At 42.6% G+C, this 21,716-nt stretch overlaps 1 protein-coding gene across 4 annotated transcripts in view; it reads left to right on the forward strand.

The window, feature by feature from the left end:
- The first annotated feature begins 10,168 nt into the window (after positions 1–10,168).
- The window catches only part of LOC128698666 (von Willebrand factor A domain-containing protein 5A), a 267,556-nt gene continuing 256,008 nt past the window's right edge, over positions 10,169–21,716 (forward strand). For 2 of the 4 annotated variants that reach the window (XM_070104010.1, XM_070104012.1), the window contains exons 1-2: positions 10,169–10,320; positions 20,335–20,405. In XM_070104010.1, the coding sequence (XP_069960111.1) occupies positions 20,342–20,405 (64 nt within the window). In that variant the 5' untranslated portion in view covers positions 10,169–10,320; positions 20,335–20,341. Of the gene's footprint in view, positions 10,321–20,333; positions 20,406–21,716 lie in introns of all 4 variants that reach the window. The other 2 variants (XM_070104009.1, XM_070104008.1) reach the window with 2 other exon arrangements.

The following is a 21,716-nucleotide window of genomic DNA, read 5'->3' on the forward strand; positions in this document are numbered from 1 at the left end:
AAAGATGAGAAATTTCAATTACTCGGATATGGTAAACACGAGGAAATTAAATCTTCATCAGAGTACAAAACAGTCTGGCCACAAAATAGAGCGAAACACCAACGTCAAAGACCTGGAAGTGATCATGTCGGAGGATCTCACCTTCAAGGACCATAACATTGTATCAATCGCATCTGCTAGAAAAATGACAGGATGGATAATGAGAACCTTCAAAACTAGGGAGGCCAAGCCCATGATGACACTCTTCAGGTCACTTGTTCTATCTAGGCTGGAATATTGCTGCACACTAACAGAACCTTTCAAGGCAGGTGAAATTGCTGACCTAGAAAATGTACAGAGAACCTTCACGGCACGCATAACGGAGATAAAACACCTCAATTACTGGGAGCGCTTGAGGTTCGTAAACCTGTATTCCCTGGAATGCAGGCGGGAGAGATACATGATTATATACACCTGGAAAATCCTAGAGGGACTAGTACCGAACTTGCACACGAAAATCACTCACTACGAAAGCAAAAGACTTGGCAGACGATGCAACATCCCCCCAATGAAAAGCAGGGGTGTCACTAGCACGTTAAGAGACAATACAATAAGTGTCAGGGGCCCGAGACTGTTCAACTGCCTCCCAGCATACATAAGGGGGATTACCAACAGACCCCTGGCAGTCTTCAAGCTGGCACTGGACAAGCACCTAAAGTCGGTTCCTGACCAGCCGGGCTGTGGCTCGTACGTTGGTTTGCGTGCAGCCAGCAGCAACAGCCTGGTTGATCAGGCTCTGATCCACCAGGAGGCCTGGTCACAGACCGGGCCGCGGGGGCGTTGACCCCCGGAACTCTCTCCAGGTAAACTCGTGTGTGTGTGTGTGTGTGTGTATGAGTATGAGTGTGTGTGAGTGTGTGTGTATGTGTGTGTGTGTGTATGTGTGTGTGTGTGTGTGTGTATGTGTGTGTATGAGAGTGTGTGTGTGTATGAGTGTGTGTGTATGAGTGTGTGTATGAGTGTGCGTGTGTGTATGAGTGTGCGTGTGTGTATGAGTGTGTGTGTGTGTGTGTGTGTGTGTGTATGAATTTGTATGTGTGTGACTCAACAATCAATATTTGCACCAATAACTCACTACAGTTGTGACCGGGTGTGGAAGTGTGAATTGCTCATTACTCTAAAATTTGTTCATGATTGTAGCCATGTATAAACGTAAGCAACCATTCTTACAGTATTATATACCTTTGTAACTTGTGAGTTCATTTCCTTTTACCTAGTTCAGTCATCAAAACTTTGGGGCCCAGTCCCTGGACCCATTATGTACCTCTGTAATCTGTAAATATCTTTGTAACTTGTCATGATTGTGACTAGACCTACCTGGAGTTCATTACCTTTGTAAATTGTGAGTTCATTACCTTTGAAAATTGTGAATTCATTACCTCTAACTTGCTCAGGTATCAAAACTTTGGGGCCCAGTCCCTGGACCCATTATGTACCTCTGTACATTACTGCATTACTGCAACAAATTATACGTGGGCGAAACATCAAGGGACCTCCAAACACGTATTTCAGAACACCAATACGCAAGCAGGTCTGACGACACAAGGAATGCCTGTGTACAACACCGTAATTCACACAACCACTTGATAAATTACAGAAACTCAAGACTTATCGCCACAGAAGACAACACTCAATACCGAAGAATCCTGGAATCATCACTTATTTTTATATCCGACAACTTCAACCAGAACTCGCTCCCATCTTGTTCCTCATCCTCATATCCGACATAGACAAGGATGTCAGCCACAGCACCGTGTCTTCCTTTGCAGATGACACCCGAATCTGCATGACAGTGTCTTCCATTGCAGACACTGCAAAGCTCCAGGCGGACATCAACCAAATCTTTCAGTGGGCTGCAGAAAACTATGAAGTTCAACGATGAGAAATTTCAATTACTCAGATATGGTAAACATGAGGAAATTAAATCTTCATCAGAGTACAAAACAAATTCTGGCCACAAAATAGAGCGAAACACCAACGTCAAAGACCTGGGAGTGATCATGTCGGAGGATCTCACCTTCAAGGACCATAACATTGTATCAATCGCATCGGCTAGAAAAATGACAGGATGGATAATGAGAACCTTCAAAACTAGGGAGGCCAAGCCCATGATACTCTTCAGGTCACTTGTTCTATCTAGGCTGGAATATTGCTGCACACTAACAGCACCTTTCAAGGCAGGTGAAATTGCCGACCTAGAAAATGTACAGAGAACTTTCACGGCGCTCATAACGGAGATAAAACACCTCAATTATTGGGAGCGCTTGAGGTTCCTAAACCTGTATTCCCTGGAACGCAGGAGGGAGAGATACATGATTATATACACCTGGAAAATCCTAGAGGGACTAGTACCGAACTTGCACACGAAAATCACTCACTACGAAAGCAAAAGACTTGGCAGACGATGCACCATCCCCCCAATGAAAAGCAGGGGTGTCACTAGCACGTTAAGAGACCATACAATAAGTGTCAGGGGCCCGAGACTGTTCAACTGCCTCCCAGCACACACAAGGGGGATTACCAACAGACCCCTGGCAGTCTTCAAGCTGGCACTGGACAAGCACCTAAAGTCAGTTCCACCAGGAGGCCTGGTCACAGACCGGGCCGCGGGGGCGTTGACCCCCGGAACTCTCTCCAGGTAAACTCCAGGATGCGACCCACACCAGTCCATCAACACCCAGGTACCTATTTTATTCTGATGGGTGAACAGGGACAGGGACAACAGGTGTCTTATGGAAACACGTCCCTAATGTTTTCCAGCCGTACCGGAGATTCGAACTCCGGACCTCAGTGTGTGAGCTGAGTGCTAGTGATAGAGCTACGGGACATGAACTAGAACGAAAATTTACTAGACAAAGTTTGTAGTGAATTATCTATAAAATAATTTCACATAATTACTAGAGTATTAGGCTAATTGGCATCATAGCCTCACTGAGATTAAAAAATTCCTGACTTTATTATAAAACTTATATAAATTGGGGTTAACTAAAACCCTTTAAAAATAATCAACAAAAAATCCACAACCTTCATTATTATTTACATATAAATTTATATAAATATAATTTTTATAATTATATCAACATCTAAATTTTATTATGCAATTGTTTTATTAAAGCAATTAATCTTTAAAAGTTATTAAAGATGTTTTTGACATTAATAAAATATTAAAATTCTTACATAATACAATATTAAAATACTTTAATACTACAAAATATAGCATACAAAAACTCTTTTTTTTACTCCATCACTAAAATGGGTAACTCAAATAAATTATTAAATTTCGTTGCAGCAAACTTATATTATTACTCACGAAATCGTAATAACAGGATTGTAAACATATCAAGATTAGAGATTTTGCCACCGAAGTTGCTAGTTTATTGTGGAGAGCATATGGATACACAAAAGGCCTAGGAACTAGGCCCCAAAGGGTTAACAGGAATACATATGGATTTATATCTACATATCTATAGTTCACTTATGTTACAAGCAAATTTAGGAAATTTGCTTAGTATATCTGGTATCTTATTTTCATTAATAAGATATCTTGACATGTCACATAGGTTATTATACTGTCTGTCTCTGTATTCCTCAATAAGTGGACAATTAAGCACATAGTGTTCAAGAGAGTGACCATATGCCTGATCACATAATTTACATTTAGTTTGATCATCATCTGTGTGATCGATACCATGCCTAACCCTTCTAGGGTAGGGTAGGTGCCTGAGCCCGAGCCTTTAGCTCACAAGACTGTCATTTCCATTAACCCCCTTGGGGCGGGGATGGCAGACCAGAGAGGCCTAGCTTGTGGCTAGGCCTGGGGACAGTTTGTCCCAAAGATGAGGAGATGCTTGTGCCGCCTCCCATGGGAGACTTAGGTCTCAGACACTCCCTAAAGAGGGAGCCAAGACCGGGCCACCACTTGGAAAAGGCCCGGGCCGGGAGAATACCGGCTAATCTTTAATAATAATAATAATAATAATCATCATCATCTGTGTGTCTCCCAAACTGCCAGAAGTACTTGCAACCAAGCCTAAGCCTGGTCACTACAACATCAGTCAGTACTTGTAACCAAGCCTAAGCCTGGTCACTACAACATCAGTCAGTACTTGTAGCCAAGCCTAAGCCTGGTCACTACAACATCAGTCAGTGTTCACATTGCAAGTTGCTCCATAAACATACTTATCTACGTTCATGTTATCATAGTGGGTTATAGATCTACTCAGGCTTCTAGCTGCATTCCTATAACAAGCATTTTCATTATTTACTTCTCTCCTAATATTATTCCTAATGCTAGACACAGTTATACCAAAGTTATATTCTACATTCTCCTTCTGGGTACTCTTCTTGGCTAACATATCAACTTCATCATGAAGGAGTAATCCAATGTGTGATGGGATCCATAGCAATTGTACATTAATTCCTTTGTCCCTAATTTTTGAGTAAATTCGCTGCCTGACCACGGTAGAGTGCGGTTGTGCTCTGCACCCCTCTGCTGTTTTCAGGCGAGCTACCTTGTATCAACATGGCGCCGAGTGTGAGGAGGCGCGTAAATACCATTGGTATTGAGCTGCTTCGTGGGGCGATTTCACCCTCTTCAGCGCAAGTCTTGCTCCCAACAATCATTAGGGAGACCTATGGAATCCAGGACGATGAGGTGTATGGTGTAGCCCTGAATGGGGCTTACAGAATCTTCGTCAAACTGAATTCCACGTCCGTGTACGAGTCTTTGGTGACGAGATTCCAAGACGTGAGTCTTGACGCTACTCCAGCTGTGAAGGTGCGTTTGATTGACGTATCTCGCCACTTTACGTGGGTTAAGATACGTAATGTCCCATTTGAGGCAGATGAGGCTGACATCAGGAGTGTTTTTGAGACATGGAACCGTACATCTGGCACAAAAGGGCAAGTGGACGGCAGGTGCTTACATGGGCCGTTCGGAGGGTACCTTTTCCCTGAAGATGACCGAGACATCCCATGCCGTCTTACGTCGTGTTGGAGGACTTCAGGACGCAAGTTATGGTATCGTATGCTGGACAGAGACGTACGTGCAGAATATGTGGGGCGTACGACCATATGGCGGCAGAGTGCGTGAAGCTGAGGAGGGCGCCAGCGCAAACTGGTGAAGCACCAGTTACCAGCGTGATAGCTGTTGAGAGCCCCACGCGAAAGCAAGGGCTTGGGCGCTTGTGGAGTGAAGAGGTGGAGGATTCCAAAGAGGAGACTGGCATGTGTGAGGTAAACTGTGATGTAAAAGGATCTGTTACTAGACAAGGGAAAAGTACAGAAGTGCAAGTGCAGGAGGAGGTGCAGGCTCTAGAGGAGGAGCTTCAGGAAGTGTTAAGGACATTGACGCCACCTGCAGAGGATGTTCCTGAGCTGGTGAGAGGCACGGCGTTGCCTGTAGAGGAATGTAAGGATAAAAACCATAGGAGGGTTGACGGGCCAACTAGTAAGAGTGAGCTGTCGCCGTGTGCTGTGGAACGAGGCGTGGCGGAGGTTGAGGTACATCGTGATGGAACCTCAGAAGATAACATGGATGTAGAGGGCATCACGAGGAAGAGAGCGGCGGCGTCAGACTCAGATGATGTCCTGACGCCGGCGCAGAGGTCTGGGAGGAAGGAAGAGCAATGTCGAAGTAGTCACGATAAGAGGCATCGCAAAAAAGGGGGGGGGGTTGATGGTGTGAAGCCTTGTGCTGGCTCTGGGGCAGGAGGCCCTGGGATGAATGAAGAGAGGAGGAAGGGTTGGAAACTATAAATAGGCCTTAGGTGTATGACTGTGAATGTAAATGGACTGTGTAATAGTGTGAAGAAGGAATGGTTTCGAATGTTTCTGTATAAATATAGGGTGGATGTAGTGTTCCTGCAAGAACACAATTTCAAGGAGGGAAGAGTGCTCGAGGTGGAGGGGTTTCAGGTCATGACTCTGCCATCTGCACGTCTGAAAGGTGGTGTGGGTATATTGATCAGGGAGGCAAGCCCGTTTGTGTTGCTAAGAAGTGAGGGGGGAGGGGGGGAAGAGTATTGTGCGTGGATGGGTGGTGGATGGGGCAGAGGGTATCTTTTGTAAGTGTGTATGCACCAGCAGAAAATGATGTAAGGATAAAAAGGGATTTTGTATGTGAAAAACTAGTTTTCTTCTTACGTGGTTTACCTGCAGTGGCCGTCGTTGGTGGGGACTGGAACTGCGTTATTAGGAGGGCTGACGTGGAACCAAAAGGGGCGGGGCACGTGTCGGCGGCCTTGCGAGAACTTTTGACCCGTTATACTACATGAACTAGCCAAAATGAATATTGGTGGTAGCTTACTCTGCTGGATAATAGGATACCTGTCAAATAGAGTATCCTCTGTCCTTTACCAAGGCTTCAGAAGTGATTCTAAAGAAATGTCTTTAGGTACACCGCAGGGAGGAGTTCTTAGTCCCATGCTATTTAATATTCTGATTAATGCTCTCCTAAATGCTCTACCTGCCTCACCTAAACATATAGCTATAAGCTATGCTGATGATATCATGATCCATACAACAGGGCATAAGAAGATGAATACCATTCTTAATGAAGTTCAAGCAATTTGTAATCGACTAGGCCTCATAATATCTTTCTCTAAAACTAAGATATTAACAAGCAAACGACATCCCCCACCCATCTATTTGCAGGGTGAAATCATTAGCTATGTTAAAACTTACAGATATCTTGGTGTAGATGTACCCTTTAACAAATCCACTATACCACAACTAAACAAGAAATGTAAAGCTAGGCTAAATGCTCTCAAAGCTGTTGCTGGCTACAATCCCAACTATGGTGCAAATGTGAGAATCGTGAGAATGATGTACATAGCCTATGTTAGGTCCTTAATTGATTATGCTGCTCCCATGTTGATATTAGCTAGAGAAAGTTCTCTCCGACCCTTGGAGTTAATGCAAAATGAAGCTCTCAGGATTATTCTTGGCTGTCCCAGATCTACAAAAGTTCTTAACATGAGGAAGGAGCTTGGTATTTCTCAGTGATAGGATTGTTGAAATTAACACTGTACTCGGTATTAGAATGTTGAGAAACGAACCAGACACTGTCACAGTGAATCTTACCAAGTGTCTAGAGGTAAATACACACAGATCTAAATGGATTGTGAAAACGTGCAATTGCATTAAGCCGGTAGGAGACTTGGACCGGCCTCGTATGGGCCAGTAGGCCTGCTGCAGTGTTCCTTCTTTCTTATGTTCTTATGTTCAATGACATGGCCATGTACTCTACCCCAGGCCCATTTTTAGATTTTGCCACCGAAGTGCCCAGGCACTGACTCATGGAACTCCGTGTTCATCAAGAACTGCAAGAAGCCCCTATCATGTGCTTTTAACATCCTATGGAGAGGGAGCATGGACACTGGGGTCGTCCCACAGTTACTAAAAACAACAGACATAGCCCCACTCCACAAAGATGGCAGTAAAGCAATAGCAAAGAACTACAGACCGATAGCGCTGACATCCCATATCATAAAAATCTTTGAAAGTGTTCTAAGAAGCAAGATCGCCACCCATTTAGATACCCATCAACTACACAGCCCAGGGCAACACGGGTTTAGAGCAGGTCGCTCCTGCCTGTCCCAATAAAGGATCACATTATACTGCATATGTGTTTATATTTCCACTGTGTCGGTATTTGATACCATTTATTTCCACTGTCCCAACTACTGGATCACTACGACAAGGTCCTGGATGCTCTCGAACACAAACAAAACGCAGATGTAGTATGCACAGACTTTACAAAAGCCTTTGACAAGTGTCACCATGGTGTAATAGCTCACAAAATGTATGATAAAGGAATAACAGGAAAAGTTGGTAGATGGATCTATAATTTTCTAACAAACAGAACACAGAGTAACAGTAAACAGAGTAAAGTCTGAGGAGGTTACTGTGAAAAGCTCTGTTCCACAAGGCACAGTACTCGCTCCCATCTTGTTCCTCATCCTCATATCTGACATAGACAAGGATGTCAGCCACAGCACCGTGTCTTATTTTGCAGATGACACTCGAATCTCCATGACAGTCTTTTCCATTGAAGACTGCAAGACTCCAGGCGGACATCAACCCAATTTTTAAATGAGCTGCAGAAAACAATATGAAGTTCAACGATAAGAAATTTGAGTTATTCCGATATGGAAAACGTGAGGAAATTAAAACTGTATCGCATTATAAAACAAATTTAAACCACACAAATGAGCGAAAAACTAATGTAAAGGACCTTGGAGTGATAACATCAGAGGATCTCGCCTTCAAGGACCATAACATTGTATCAATCACATCTGCTAGAAAAATAACGTGATGGATAATGAGAACCTTCAAAACTAGGGAGGCCAAGCCCATGATGACACTCTTCAGGTCACTTGTTCTATGTAGGCTGGAATATTGCTGCACACTTGCTTCCACCCGCCGGGAATCGAACCCGGAGGGCCCGGGTTCGATTCCCGGCGGGTGGAAACATTCGACACGTTTCCTTACACCTGTTGTCCTGTTCACCTAGCAGCAAATAGGTACCTGGGTGTTAGTCGACTGGTGTGGGTCGCATCCTGGGGGACAAGATTAAGGACCCCAATGGAAATAAGTTAGACAGTCCTCGATGACGCACTGACTTTCTTGGGTTATCCTGGGTGGCTAACCCTCCGGGGTTAAAAATCCGAACAAAATCTTATCTTATCTTATCTAACAGCACCTTTCAAGGCAGGTGAAATTGCTGACCTAGAAAATGTACAGAGAACTTTCACGGCGCGCATAACGGCTATAAAGCACCTCAGTTAGTTCGAGCGCTTAAAGTTCCTGAACCTCTGAACATTAAAATGGTATAAAATACCGACAGGTTGTTAGGTAAGACACATATGCAACAGTTAGGTATCTTTATTATGAAACGTTTCATAATAAAGATACCTAACTGTTGCATATGTGTCTTACCTAACTTCCTGAACCTCTACTCCCTGGAACGCAGGCGGGAGAGATACATGATTATATACACTTGGAAAATCCTAGAGAGATTAGTACCAAACTTGCACACGAAAATCACTCCCTATGAAAGCAAAAGACTCGACAGACCACGCAACATTCCCCCAGTGAAAAGCAGAGGTGTCACTAGCACGATAAGAGACAATACAGTAAGTGTCAGGAGCCCAAGACTGTTCAACTGCCTCCCAGCATACATAAGGAGGATTACCAACAGACCCCTGGATGTCTTCAAGAAGGCACTTAAAACCGGTACCTGACCAGCCGGGCTGTGGTTCGTACGTCGGTTTACGTGCGGCCAACAGTAACAGCTTGATTGATCAGGCCCTGATCCACCATGAGGCCTGGTCTCAGACCGGGCCGCGGGGGCGTTGACGTCTGAAACGCCCACCTGGTATATAACTGTCTTATATAGTAACAAGTGGAAATAGTCGCTTTGTTTCTTGCAGGAAGTAAGTCATATTGTTTGACTTTATTGGGTTATCACTAAGTAAATTCTGCACAATTCACTAAAACCATTTTAAAAGTTTAAAATTAGGTTTAAGGCGGAAATAAAATCTTTCATAAAGTGTTGCAATCCTGATATAAAGCCGCGTTCACCCGCACCAGCAAGTTAGAATTTAGGCCGCGTTCATTACTCCTCTTCTTGTTTCCTGCTGTAAAATTGAATAAATCATAATTTTTGCCTGGTAAAAAGATAAAGAGGACATAGATCATTACAATAAATTAATATTGACACGAAGAACTGTAAATGGTCCAATTTGGACTGAATTAGTTATTTGTTTATGAGATGAAATTTGGGCTTCTGATTTAAGATCTTAGATGTGAACACAACCATTCTTCAAATGACATTTAACTGTCGTTATAATTTTGTTGTATAAACAAAGATGAAAGCGACAATATTACTATAACATAATGTATATTATATAATCTAGTTATTAGATATTTTTTTAGTAGATGCATTAATCTGAAATTTGTAATTCTAGGAAACAGAAATGATGGCATTTACAAGTAAAAAATATATTTCCACTCATCTTATAATTAGAATAATGGTAATAATTCAGTGTTATTTAAATAATAACAAAATAAACTGTCAGTTTTCAGAAGTTATGAAGTCAAAGCTAGATAAAAAAAAAGTTATATTACAAGAATTTTTGTTCATGTTAAAACTGAGTCGTTGGAGGGAAGCTGCGCTGCCGCACCGTCTTCATTATTCCCTTATTTTGTGGCTCAGTTTTATTATTACAGTGTTGTTGGAGGGTGAGTCAAGTGTACAACACTTGCTGCATCACCCGGGTAAGTGACGCACACTTGTCATTCTTCTTAATTCTTGTTTTAAGTGATTTTCAAGTTGTGTCTTATATTACACCATGTTTGTTAGTACATCATCCTAGAGTCAACTTTCTTACTTATCACTAACAACACCCTGGAGTGTACCTGCAGAGAGTTTCGGGGGTTAACGCCCCCGTGACCCGGTCTGAGACCAGGCCTCATGGTGGATCAAGGTCTGATCAACCAGGCTGTTACTGCTGGCCGCACGGAAGCTGACGTACGAACCACAGCCCGGTTGGTCAGGTACTGACTTTAGGTGCCTGCCCAGTGTCTTCTTGAAGATAGTCAGGGGTCTATTGGTAAACCCCCTTATGTATGCTGGGAGGCAGTTGAACAGTCTTGGCCCCCTGACACTTACTGTGTTGTCTCTCAGTGTACTCATGGCGCCCCTGCTTTTCATCGGGGGAATGTTGTATCTCCTGCCGAATCTTTTGCTTTTATGTGTTTACCTGGAGAGAGTTCCGGGGGTCAACGCCCCCGCGGCCCGGTCTGTGACCAGGCCTCCTGGTGGATCAGAGCCTGATCAACCAGGCTGTTACTGCTGGCTGCACGCAAACCAACGTACGAGCCACAGCCCAGCTGATCAGGAACCGACTTTAGGTGCTTGTCCAGTGCCAGCTTGAAGACTGCCAGGGGTCTGTTGGTAATCCCCCTTATGTATGTATGGAGTGATTTTCGTGTGCAAGTTTGGTACCAATCCCTCCAGGACCTTCCAAGTGTATATTATCATATATCTCTCTCGCCTGCATTCGAGGGAATACAGATCAAGGACCTTCAACCGTTCCCAGTAGTTTAGATGCCTTATCGTACTTATGTATGCTGTGAAAGTTCTTTGTACACTCTCCAGGTCTGCAATGTCGCCAGCCTTGAAGGAGGCCGGTAGTGTACAACAGTATTCCAGCCTAGAGAGCACAAGCGATTTGAAGAGAATCATCATGGGCTTGGCGTCCCTAGTTTTGAAGATTCTCATTATCCATCCTATCATTTTTTACTAGTAGATGAGGTAGATACATTGTTGTCGTCTTTGAATTCGAGATTCTCTGACATTATCACTCCCAGGTCCTTCACATTACTTTTCCGCTCTATTGTATGGTTAGAATTTGTGGTATACCCTGACACATTTTTAATTTCTTCAAGTTTTCCATATCTGAGTAGTTGAAATTTCTTTTCGTTGAACTTCATATTGTTTTGAGGGGCCCATTCGAAGATTTGGTTGATGTCCGCTTGGAGTCTCGCAGTGTCTTCGATGGAGGTCACTGTCATGGTGATCCGGGTGTCATCCGCAAAGGAAGACACTGAGCTATGGCTTACATCTCTGTCTATGTCAGAAATGAGGATGAGGAATAGAATGGGAGCGAGTACTGTGCCTTGTGGAACAGAACTTTTTACCATGGCTGCCTCAGACTTTACTCTGTTTACTGTTACTCTTTGTGTTCTATTTGTCAGGAAGTTGTAGATCTATCTACCAACCTTTCCCGTTATTCCTTTATCCCGCATTTTGTGTGCTATTACACCATGGTCACACTTGTCGAAAGCTTTTGCAAAGTCTGTGTATATTACATCTGTATTTTGTTTATCCTCTACAGCATCCAGGACCTTGTCATAGTGGTCCAGCAGCTGGGACAGGCAGGAGCGACCTGCTCTAAACCCGTGTTGTCCTGGGTTGTGTAACTGATGGGTATCTAGGTGGTTGGCAATCTTGCTTCTTAGAACCCTCTCAAAGATTTTTATGATATGGGATGTTAGTGCTATCAGTCTGAAGTTCTTTGCAATTGCTTTACTGCCACCTTTGTGGAGTGGGGCTATGTCTGTTGTTTTTAGTGTGTGTGTGGGATAACCCCTGTGTCCATGCTCCCTCTCCATAAAATGCTGAAGACACACGATAGGGGCTTCTTGCAATTCTTGATAAAGATGGAGTTCCACGAGTCTGGGCCTGGGGCAGAGTGCATGGGCATATTATTAATTGCCTCTTCAAAGTCTTGTGTAGTTAGAATAATATCCGAGATTTTTAGGATGACCAAATTTTGGGTTTCATTCATAAAGAATTCATTTGGATTGTTGACCCTTAGAGTGGGCAGTGACTTGCTGAACACTGAGTCATATTGCGACTTAAGTATCTCACTCATTTTTTGGCTATCATCTGTGTATGTCCCATCTCGCCTAAGCAGGGGCCCAATACTGGATATTTTTTTTCCCTTAGATTTGGCGTAAGAGAAGAAGTATTTTTTTTTTTCAATTTCCTTTATGGCTTTTTGTTCTTCCCGTGATTCTTGTCTCCTATAAGATTCCTTCAGCTTAAGTTCGATATTTGCAATTTCATTGACTAGTGCCTCCCTACTTTTTCAGATATATTGACCCCACTCAGCAGCTTTGTGACTCTTCACCTTCGTCTGTATAGGGAACGTCTCTTTCTAGTTTACATTTTCTTTCTTTTTCTTAATGGAATGTGTCTTGAGCAGATCCCAATAACCACAGAATTCATTTTTTCAAGGCAAATGTTCGTGTCCGTGTTGTTTAGGATATCTTCCTAGCTTGTTTCATTTAGGACATGGTTTACTTGATCCCATTGTATGTTTTTGTTATTGAAATTGAATTTTGTGAAGAGATCTTCATGACTGCTCACATTTTGCTGGTCAGGAGCCCTGTGCATACATGTCTATACCTCTATTATGTTGTGATCTGAGTGAATTGTCTTTGATACAGTTATATTAAGTATCAGATCATCATTGTTAGTGAAGATGAGGTCCAGCGTATTTTCTAGTCTTGTAGGCTGTACTATTTGCTGGTTTAAGGTGAATTTGTTGCAGAAAATTAATAGTTCGTGTGTGTGTGAATTTTCATCTGAGCTGCCTCCTGGGGTGATCTCTGTTTATTTATTTATTTATTTATTAACAATTTGAGCACACATACAGAGGTACAAAAAAATAAAGATAAGAGCAACATGCCAAAGCCACTTATACTATGCATAGCATTACGGGCTGGCTTAAAATTAACTTAAGATTAACTAAGCAATGATGATAAAACATTAATGTAAACAGATTACTATAAAGCACAAGTGAGTATTACAAAGACAGGTCATATGGTTGCATGCATTGTTGTACATTCAGTAGAATGGAGTATTCTGTTAGGTAGTGTATTTAAAAAATAATAAAGTTAGATTGGGTTTTAGGTTTAACATTTATGTGATATAATTGTGAGAAACATTTAAGATATACAATTTATAAGGTTCTATTATTCAGTATTTATTTGGTTTTGGGTGAGTAAGTGATCTTTGAGAAGAGACTTGAATTTATAAACAGGTAGTGTTTATTTTATATTTACAGGTAATGAATTCCAGATTTTAGGGCCTTTTATGTGCATTGAGTTTTTGCATAGTGTGAGATGGACACGAGGAACATCAAAGAGTGATCTGTGCCTTGTGTTATGGTCATGTGTTCTGTTGAGGTTGGCAAGGAGATGTTTGAGGGGAGGGTTAATATCAGAGTTAAGTGTTCTATGTATGTAATAGGTGCAGTAATAAGTATGGATGTTTTGTATGGTGAGTAGGTTTAGTGTATTGAATATTGGTGGAGTGTGCTGCCTGTAGTGAGAATTTGTTATCATTCTAACTGCAGCCTTTTGTTGGGTAATTAGTGGTCTGAGATGGTTACTTGTTGTTGAGCCCCATGCACAAATTCCATAGGTGAGATAGGGGTAAATAAGAGTGATATAGGGCCAGGAGGGCTGACTGTGGAGCATAGTACCGTATCTTCTCTCTTATGCCTACAGTCTTGGAAATTTTCTTAGAAATTTGTTGTATATGTGTATGAAATTTGAGTCTATTATCAAGGTGGATTCCTAAGAATTTTCCCTCTGTTAGCTTTGTGATAGGTGATCCGTTTATCATTATGTTAAGAGGGACATCTGTAGCTCTGTTACCAAACTGAATGAAGTAGGTTTTGTCAATGTTTAGTGTAAGTTTGTTAGTCCTCATCCAGGTAGATATTTTCTGTAATTCGGTATTTACAGTATTGGCTAGCGTGACTGGGCTTGGGTGGGAGAAGACGTATGTTGTGTCATCTGCAAATAGTGTGGGTTTGAGTAATTGCGAAGCATTTGGTAGGTCATTTATGTATAGGAGAAAAAGAAGAGGGCCAAGGACACTTCCCTGTGGGACACCAACTGTAATTGGTTGTGCAGAAGAGTTTGCCCCATTTGCGTACACATATTGGCTTCTGTTGCTGAGGTATGACTTGAGGTAGTTGAGGGAGTGCCCTCTTATACCATAGTGTGACAATTTTACATGGAGCAAGTATCTGGAATCTGGTATCTGGAGAGAGTTTCGGGGGTCAACGCCCCCGCGGCCCGGTCTGTGACCAGGCCTCCTGGTGGATCAGCGCCTGATCAACCAGGCTGTTGCTGCTGGCTGCACGCAAACCAACGTACGAGCCACAGCCCGGCTGATCAGGAACTGACTTTAGGTGCTTGTCCAGTGCCAGCTTGAAGACTGCCAGGGGTCTGTTGGTAATCCCCCTTATGTGTGCTGGGAGGCAGTTGAACAGTCTCGGGCCCCTGACACTTATTGTATGGTCTCTTAACGTGCTAGTGACACCCCTGCTTTTCATTGGGGGGATGGTGCATCGTCTGCCAAGTCTTTTGCTTTCGTAGTGAGTGATTTTCGTGTGCAAGTTTGGTACTAGTCCCTCTAGGATTTTCCAGGTGTATATAATCATGTATCTCTCCCTCCTGCGTTCCAGGGAATACAGGTTTAGAAACCTCAAGCGCTCCCAGTAATTGAGGTGTTTTATCTCCGTTATGCGCGCCGTGAAAGTTCTCTGTACATTTTCTAGGTCGGCAATTTCACCTGCCTTGAAAGGTGCTGTTAGAGTGCAGCAATATTCCAGCCTACATAGAACAAGTGACCTGAAGAGTGTCATCATGGGCTTGGCCTCCCTAGTTTTGAAGGTTCTCATTATCCATCCTGTCATTTTTCTAGCAGATGCGATTGATACAATGTTATGGTCCTTGAAGGTGAGATCCTCCGACATAATCACTCCCAGGTCTTTGACGTTGGTGTTTCGCTCTATTTTGTGGCCAGAATTTGTTTTGTACTCTGATGAAGATTTAATTTCCTCATGTTTACCATATCTGAGTAATTGAAATTTCTCATCATTGAACTTCATATTGTTTTCTGCAGCCCACTGAAAGATTTGGTTGATGTCCGCCTGGAGCCTTGCAGTGTCTGCAATGGAAGACACTGTCATGCAGATTCGGGTGTCATCTGCAAAGGAAGACACGGTGCTGTGGCTGACATCCTTGTCTATGTCGGATATGAGGATGAGGAACAAGATGGGAGCTAGTACTGTGCCTTGTGGAACAGAGCTTTTCACCGTAGCTGCCTCGGACTTTACTCTGTTGACGACTACTCTCTGTGTTCTGTTAGTGAGGAAATTATAGATCCATCGACCGACTTTTCCTGTTATTCCTTTAGCGCGCATTTTGTGCGCTATTACGCCATGGTCACACTTGTCGAAGGCTTTTGCAAAGTCTGTATATATTACATCTGCATTCTTTTTGTCTTCTAGTGCATTTAGGACCTTGTCGTAGTGATCCAGTAGTTGAGACAGACAGGAGCGACCTGTTCTAAACCCATGTTGCCCTGGGTTGTGTAACTGATGGGTTTCTAGATGGGTGGTGATCTTGCTTCTTAGGACCCTTTCAAAGATTTTTATGATATGGGATGTTAGTGCTATTGGTCTTTAGTTCTTTGCTGTTGCTTTACTGCCCCCTTTGTGGAGTGGGGCTATGTCTGTTGTTTTTAGTAACTGAGGGACGACCCCCGTGTCCATGCTCCCTCTCCATAGGATGGAAAAGGCTCGTGATAGGGGCTTCTTGCAGTTCTTGATGAACACAGTTCCATGAGTCTGGCCCTGGGGCAGAGTGCATGGGCATGTCATTTATCGCCTGTTCGAAGTCATTTGGCGTCAGGATAACATCGGATAGGCTTGTGTTAATCAAATTTTGTGGCTCTCTCATTAAAAATTCATTTTGATCTTCGACTCTCAGTCTGGTTAGCGGCTTGCTAAAAACTGAGTCATATTGGGACTTGAGTAGCTCACTCATTTCCTTGCTGTCATCTGTGTAGGACCCATCTTGTTTAAGTAGGGGCCCAATACTGGGCATTGTTCTCGATTTTGATTTGGCATAGGAGAAGAAATACTTTGGGTTTCTTTCGATTTCATTTATAGCTTTTAGTTCTTCCCGCGATTCCTGACTCCTAAAGGATTCTTTTAGCTTAAGTTCGATGCTTGCTATTTCTCTGACCAGTGTCTCCCTGCGCATTTCAGATATATTGACCTCTTTTAGCCGCTCTGTTATTCTTTTCCGTCGCCTGTAAAGGGAGCGCCTGTCTCTTTCTATTTTACATCTACTCCTCCTTTTTCTTAGAGGAATAAGCCTTGTGCATACATCGAGTGCCACCGAGTTAATCTGTTCTAGGCATAAGTTTGGGTCTGTGTTGCTTAGTATATCTTCCCAGCTTATATCGGTTAGGACTTGGTTTACTTGGTCCCACTTTATGTTTTTGTTATTGAAGTTGAATTTGGTGAATGCTCCCTCGTGACTAGTCTCATTTTGTCGGTCTGGGGCTCCACGCATACATGTCTGAACCTCAATTATGTTGTGATCTGAGTATATTGTTTTTGATATGGTGACATTTCTTATCAGATCATCATTGTTAGTGAATATGAGGTCTAGTGTATTCTCCAGTCTAGTAGGCTCTATTATTTGCTGGTTTAAATTGAATTTTGTGCAGAGATTTAAAAGCTCGTGTGAGTGTGAGTTTTCATCAGAGCTGCCTCCTGGTGTTATTACTGCAACAATATTATTTGCTATATTCCTCCATTTTAGGTGCCTTAAGTTGAAATCCCCCAGGAGCAAGATGTTGGGTGCAGGAGCTGGAAGATTTTCCAGACAGTGGTCAATTTTTAACAGCTGTTCCTGGAATTGCTGGGATGTTGCATCCGGAGGCTTGTAGACTACCACAATGACTAGGTTTTGGTTCTCGACCTTTACTGCTAAAACTTCCACTACGTCATTTGAGGCATTAAGCAGTTCTGTGCAAACAAGTGACTCTGCAATGTACAGGCCAACCCCCCTCCTTTTGCCTGTTCACTCTGTCACATCTGTATAGGTTGTAACCTAGGATCCATATTTCGTTGTCCAAGTGATCCTTTATGTGGGTCTCAGTGAAAGCCGCGAACATTGCCTTTGCCTCTGCAAGCAGTCCACGGATGAAAGGTATTTTGTTGTTTGTTGCTGGCTTTAGACCCTGTATATTTGCAAAGAAGAATGTTATCGGACTGGTGGTATTGTTGGTACTGGGGGGGGATTTTTTTTCCGGCATTAGTATCTGTATCTGTTGGTTTGGAGTGGAGGCCATCGACTGTGGTTCCACTCCAGGAATGACTGGATTTGGTGTACGATTTCTGCCATTTCCTGCCAGTTTCTTTTCCTTCCTGGCACTAAAAAACCTCTCCCTCTTGAGTGGCTGTGGCTACCCAGGTTTTCCCATGGCCTGGATGTTTTGTATCTTTTTGTCCCCTTTAGATGGTATGCCTGGCAATTTAAGTTATAGCACAGTCTTTCCTGTACTGAAGAGGTACACATTTCAGGGTGAAAAAGCTTACAGGAAGGGAGTTTGCATTTTCCTGTTGTCATATGGGCATGGCATTTTCTAGGGTGGTCATAGTTGCACGTCCCATCTGTTTTTCCAGATTTCCCATGCCAGCAGATACCAAGTGCATAGTATGTGCACAGGCTTGGTTTCCGCTTGCCTTGGGTTTCTGTGACTGTATTCCCCTGTTGGTGCATGTTTCCCTGTCTTACTTCTATCCTCCCTAGCACCAACAATGGAGCTCCCACCAGTTGTTTTTGGTAATTTATCCTCACTATTGCTATTGGAGTCCTCTTGTCAACTGTATCAAAAGCTTTACGTAAGTCATTGAAGATCCCCAGTGGGACTTCTTTTTTCTCTATTGCAGTGTATATATGTTCTAGCATGTGTATAATAGCATCATTAGTATTTTTATTAGGCCTGAATCCAAATTGGCAGGGGTTGAGTATGTTTTGGGAGATAAGGTAGGAGTAGATTCGTTTATGAATTAATTTTTCGAAGATTGTTAAAATATTGTTTGCTATACTCCTCCATTTTAGGTGTCTCAGGTTGAAATCTCCTAGTAGTAAGATGTTTGGGGCAGGAGTTGGGAGATTTTCTAGACAGTGGTCAGTTTTCTCAAGCTGCTCTTGGAATTGCTGGGAAGTTGCACATGGAGACTTGTATACTACCACAATGACAAGGTTTTGGTTTTCGATCTTTACCGCCAAAACTTCAACTACATCATTTGAGGTGTTTAGTAGTTCTGTGCAAATGAGCGACTCTGTGACATACAGGCCAACTCCCCCTTGCTGCCTGTTTAGTCTGTCGCATCGGAGTAGGTTATAACCTGGGATCCATATTTCGTTGTCATAATGATCCTTTATGTGGGTCTCTGTGAATGCTGCAAACATTGCATTTGACTCCGTGAGCAGTCCCTTGATGTATGGAATTTTGTTGTTTTTTGACGGCTTTAGACCCTGTATGTTTGCTAAGGCAAATGTCGTATTGGTGGAATTTAGGGGGGTTTTATTTGCTGGCTCTAATATCTGTTGTTCTGGGGTAGAGGCCAATGTCTGTGCCTCTGCTCCAGAAGTGTTTTTAGGTGGTGTAGGATTATTGTCATTTCTTGTCAGTCTTTTTTCCCTTCTGGCCCTAAAAAACCTGTCCCTAGAGAGGTTGTGGTTCCTCTCTTTTGTTTCCCATAGTTTGACTGGTCTGTGTCTTCTAGTCCCCTTAAGATGATGTACCTGGCAGTATGCATTGTAGCATTTTCTTTCATGGATTGATAAGTGATACATTTCTGGGTGAAATAAGTTGCAAGAGGGGAAGTTGCACTCTTCTGTTGTCACGTGGATGCGGCATTTTTTGGGTTGATCAAAAGTGCATTTCCCACCTGTTTTACCAGATATACCATACTTGCAAATACCCAAGACATAGTATTTACATAGATTGTACTTCTGTTTGCTAGGATTTATTGTAGCTGCATTCACTGCAAGTGCATTTTTTTTTCCTCAATATCTTTTACCCCTGTATGGACATCAGTGCTTCCACCACGTTTTGTTGGTAGTGTGTTGACACTGTTCCCTGAGGCATCTCATTTTCATCCATCTACAGCAGTTTCTCCATTTTGAACCTCTGTGGACTGAATAAAGTTGTCTTCAGTGTCCTCCAGGACAACACTAGTACCCCACGAGCGATATCTTCTAAGACATCACTAGGAGCCTCTGGAGCACTTTCCTCCAGGACAACACTAGCACCCTCAGCACTAGCACCCTCAGGAGCACTCTCCAAGACAGCCCTGTCCCTACCACCCATCTTTTTTTTTCCCAGCTGTCATACCATGCTGACATGTCTTTCAAGAAGTTATTACTAGAGTATACTTTATCTTAGTTGTCACTAACAACACCCTAGAGTAAACTTTGCTAGTCATCACCAATAAGACCCTAGAGTAAGCTTTATTATGTTATCACTAACTACCCTAGAGTCAGCTTTATTATGTTAGTTATCACTAACACTACCCTAGAGTCAGCTTTATTATTTTAGTTATCACTAACAAGACCCTAGAGTAAGCTTTATTATGGCTATTTTAATCAGGTGCCCCATTAAATGTACATGTTGAGCTTTCATCTGGCCAGATTTTTTATCCATTTTTGCTGATATTCACTTGATGGAGGTCCATTTCATTGGACTTTTACATAAATGAACTATATATTGAGGTATGTTTATTCATAGGTTGGCCCGAGAAATATTGCATACCTCTGGCTTCCCAATGTATGATAAACATGAACATAATGTAATGCCTGTCTGTTTCATGGAAAGTAAATTTTGCTTTACATTTCAAGGACGAGGATGGCTTACGCAGCCTACAACCTAGCACCTCAGTGGGGTTTGCTGGGCTTTTGCAGTATCAAAAGTAAGTGTTTACCATTACTAACTGATTCTGATATTTGGGAGTTGACTTTTCAGCAGGTGGATCTATGAAAGACGAGGTGAGTCATATAATTAATGAGGGGGGGAAAAGATAAGTGGAGCACTGAGGAGTCTCTGGAGACAAAGAATGTTATCTATGGAAGCAAAGGGAGGAATGTATGAGAGTACTGTATAGTGGTACCAACACTTACATAGGTATGAAGCATGAGTGGTTGGTGAATGTTGCAATAAGGAGAAGGCTGGAGGCAGTGGAGATGTTGTCTGAGGGCAATGTGTGGTGTGAATATAATGCAGAGAATCTGAAGCTTTGAGATGAAAAGGAGGTGCAGGGTTCTAAAAGTATTATCCAGAGGGCAGAGGAGGGGGGTGTTGAAGTGGTTTGAATATTTAGAGAGGATAAAACAAAATAGAATGACTTGGAGGGCACATAAATCTGTAGTGTAAGGAAAGCGGGGTAGGGGTTGTCCTAGGAAAGGTCGCAGGGCGGGGGAGGGAGGGACTTGGACTTTCAGCAAGCGTGCGTAAGTGTGTTAGATAGGAGCGAGTGGAGACAAATGGCTTTTGTGGCACCGTGCAGGGATTCAGGGAAACTGGTTAACTACACTTGGGTTCTGGAGGTGGGAAGTACAAAGCCTGCACTCTGAAGGAGGTATGCTGCAGTTATTTTAATTGTAGTGTGGGCATACCTCTAGCAAGGAAGTGATGGAGTGAATGATGATGAAAGTGTTTTTTCTTTTTCAGGTCACCCTGCCATGGTGGTAAATGGCGTGTTAATGGTGTGTTAATAAAAAAAATGATTGATTTTGAAGTCTGCATGATATGTTAAGATGCACTTGGCTGTATTTGACATGATATACTGTTGTCTTGCTAACTTAAATTGTTAACTGAACAAGATTGTAATATTTTGGAGAAGCATGAAGATGTTTTGGGCAAAGTTTTACTTAACCCTTAAACTGTTGACGAATGCTAAATTTAAATGCCCCTTTTTTCATAATTCCCCCCCCCCCTCCCCCCCAAAAAAATTAAAATTAAGTGTGCACTCTTCTAAAGTGCAGTTCAGTACTTAAAGAATTATGAAGATGTGCAGTTGAAGGTTGTTGATACCATGACAGCAACATTGGGTGGTGCCATTTGCTGTGTATTATGTAATTATAATTTATGTTAAGCACTAAACCTATGTGGGTTATTCAGTGCAAGATGTGGTGTAGACTTGATCCTCCATCTGCTGAGTGCAAGACAGACATGCTTCCTACTTGTACTCACCTATATGTCATGCTGTGTATTGTAATTTTTT

Source organism: Cherax quadricarinatus, chromosome 88 (genome assembly GCF_038502225.1).
Source record: "Cherax quadricarinatus isolate ZL_2023a chromosome 88, ASM3850222v1, whole genome shotgun sequence".
Lineage (NCBI taxonomy): Eukaryota > Metazoa > Arthropoda > Malacostraca > Decapoda > Parastacidae > Cherax > Cherax quadricarinatus.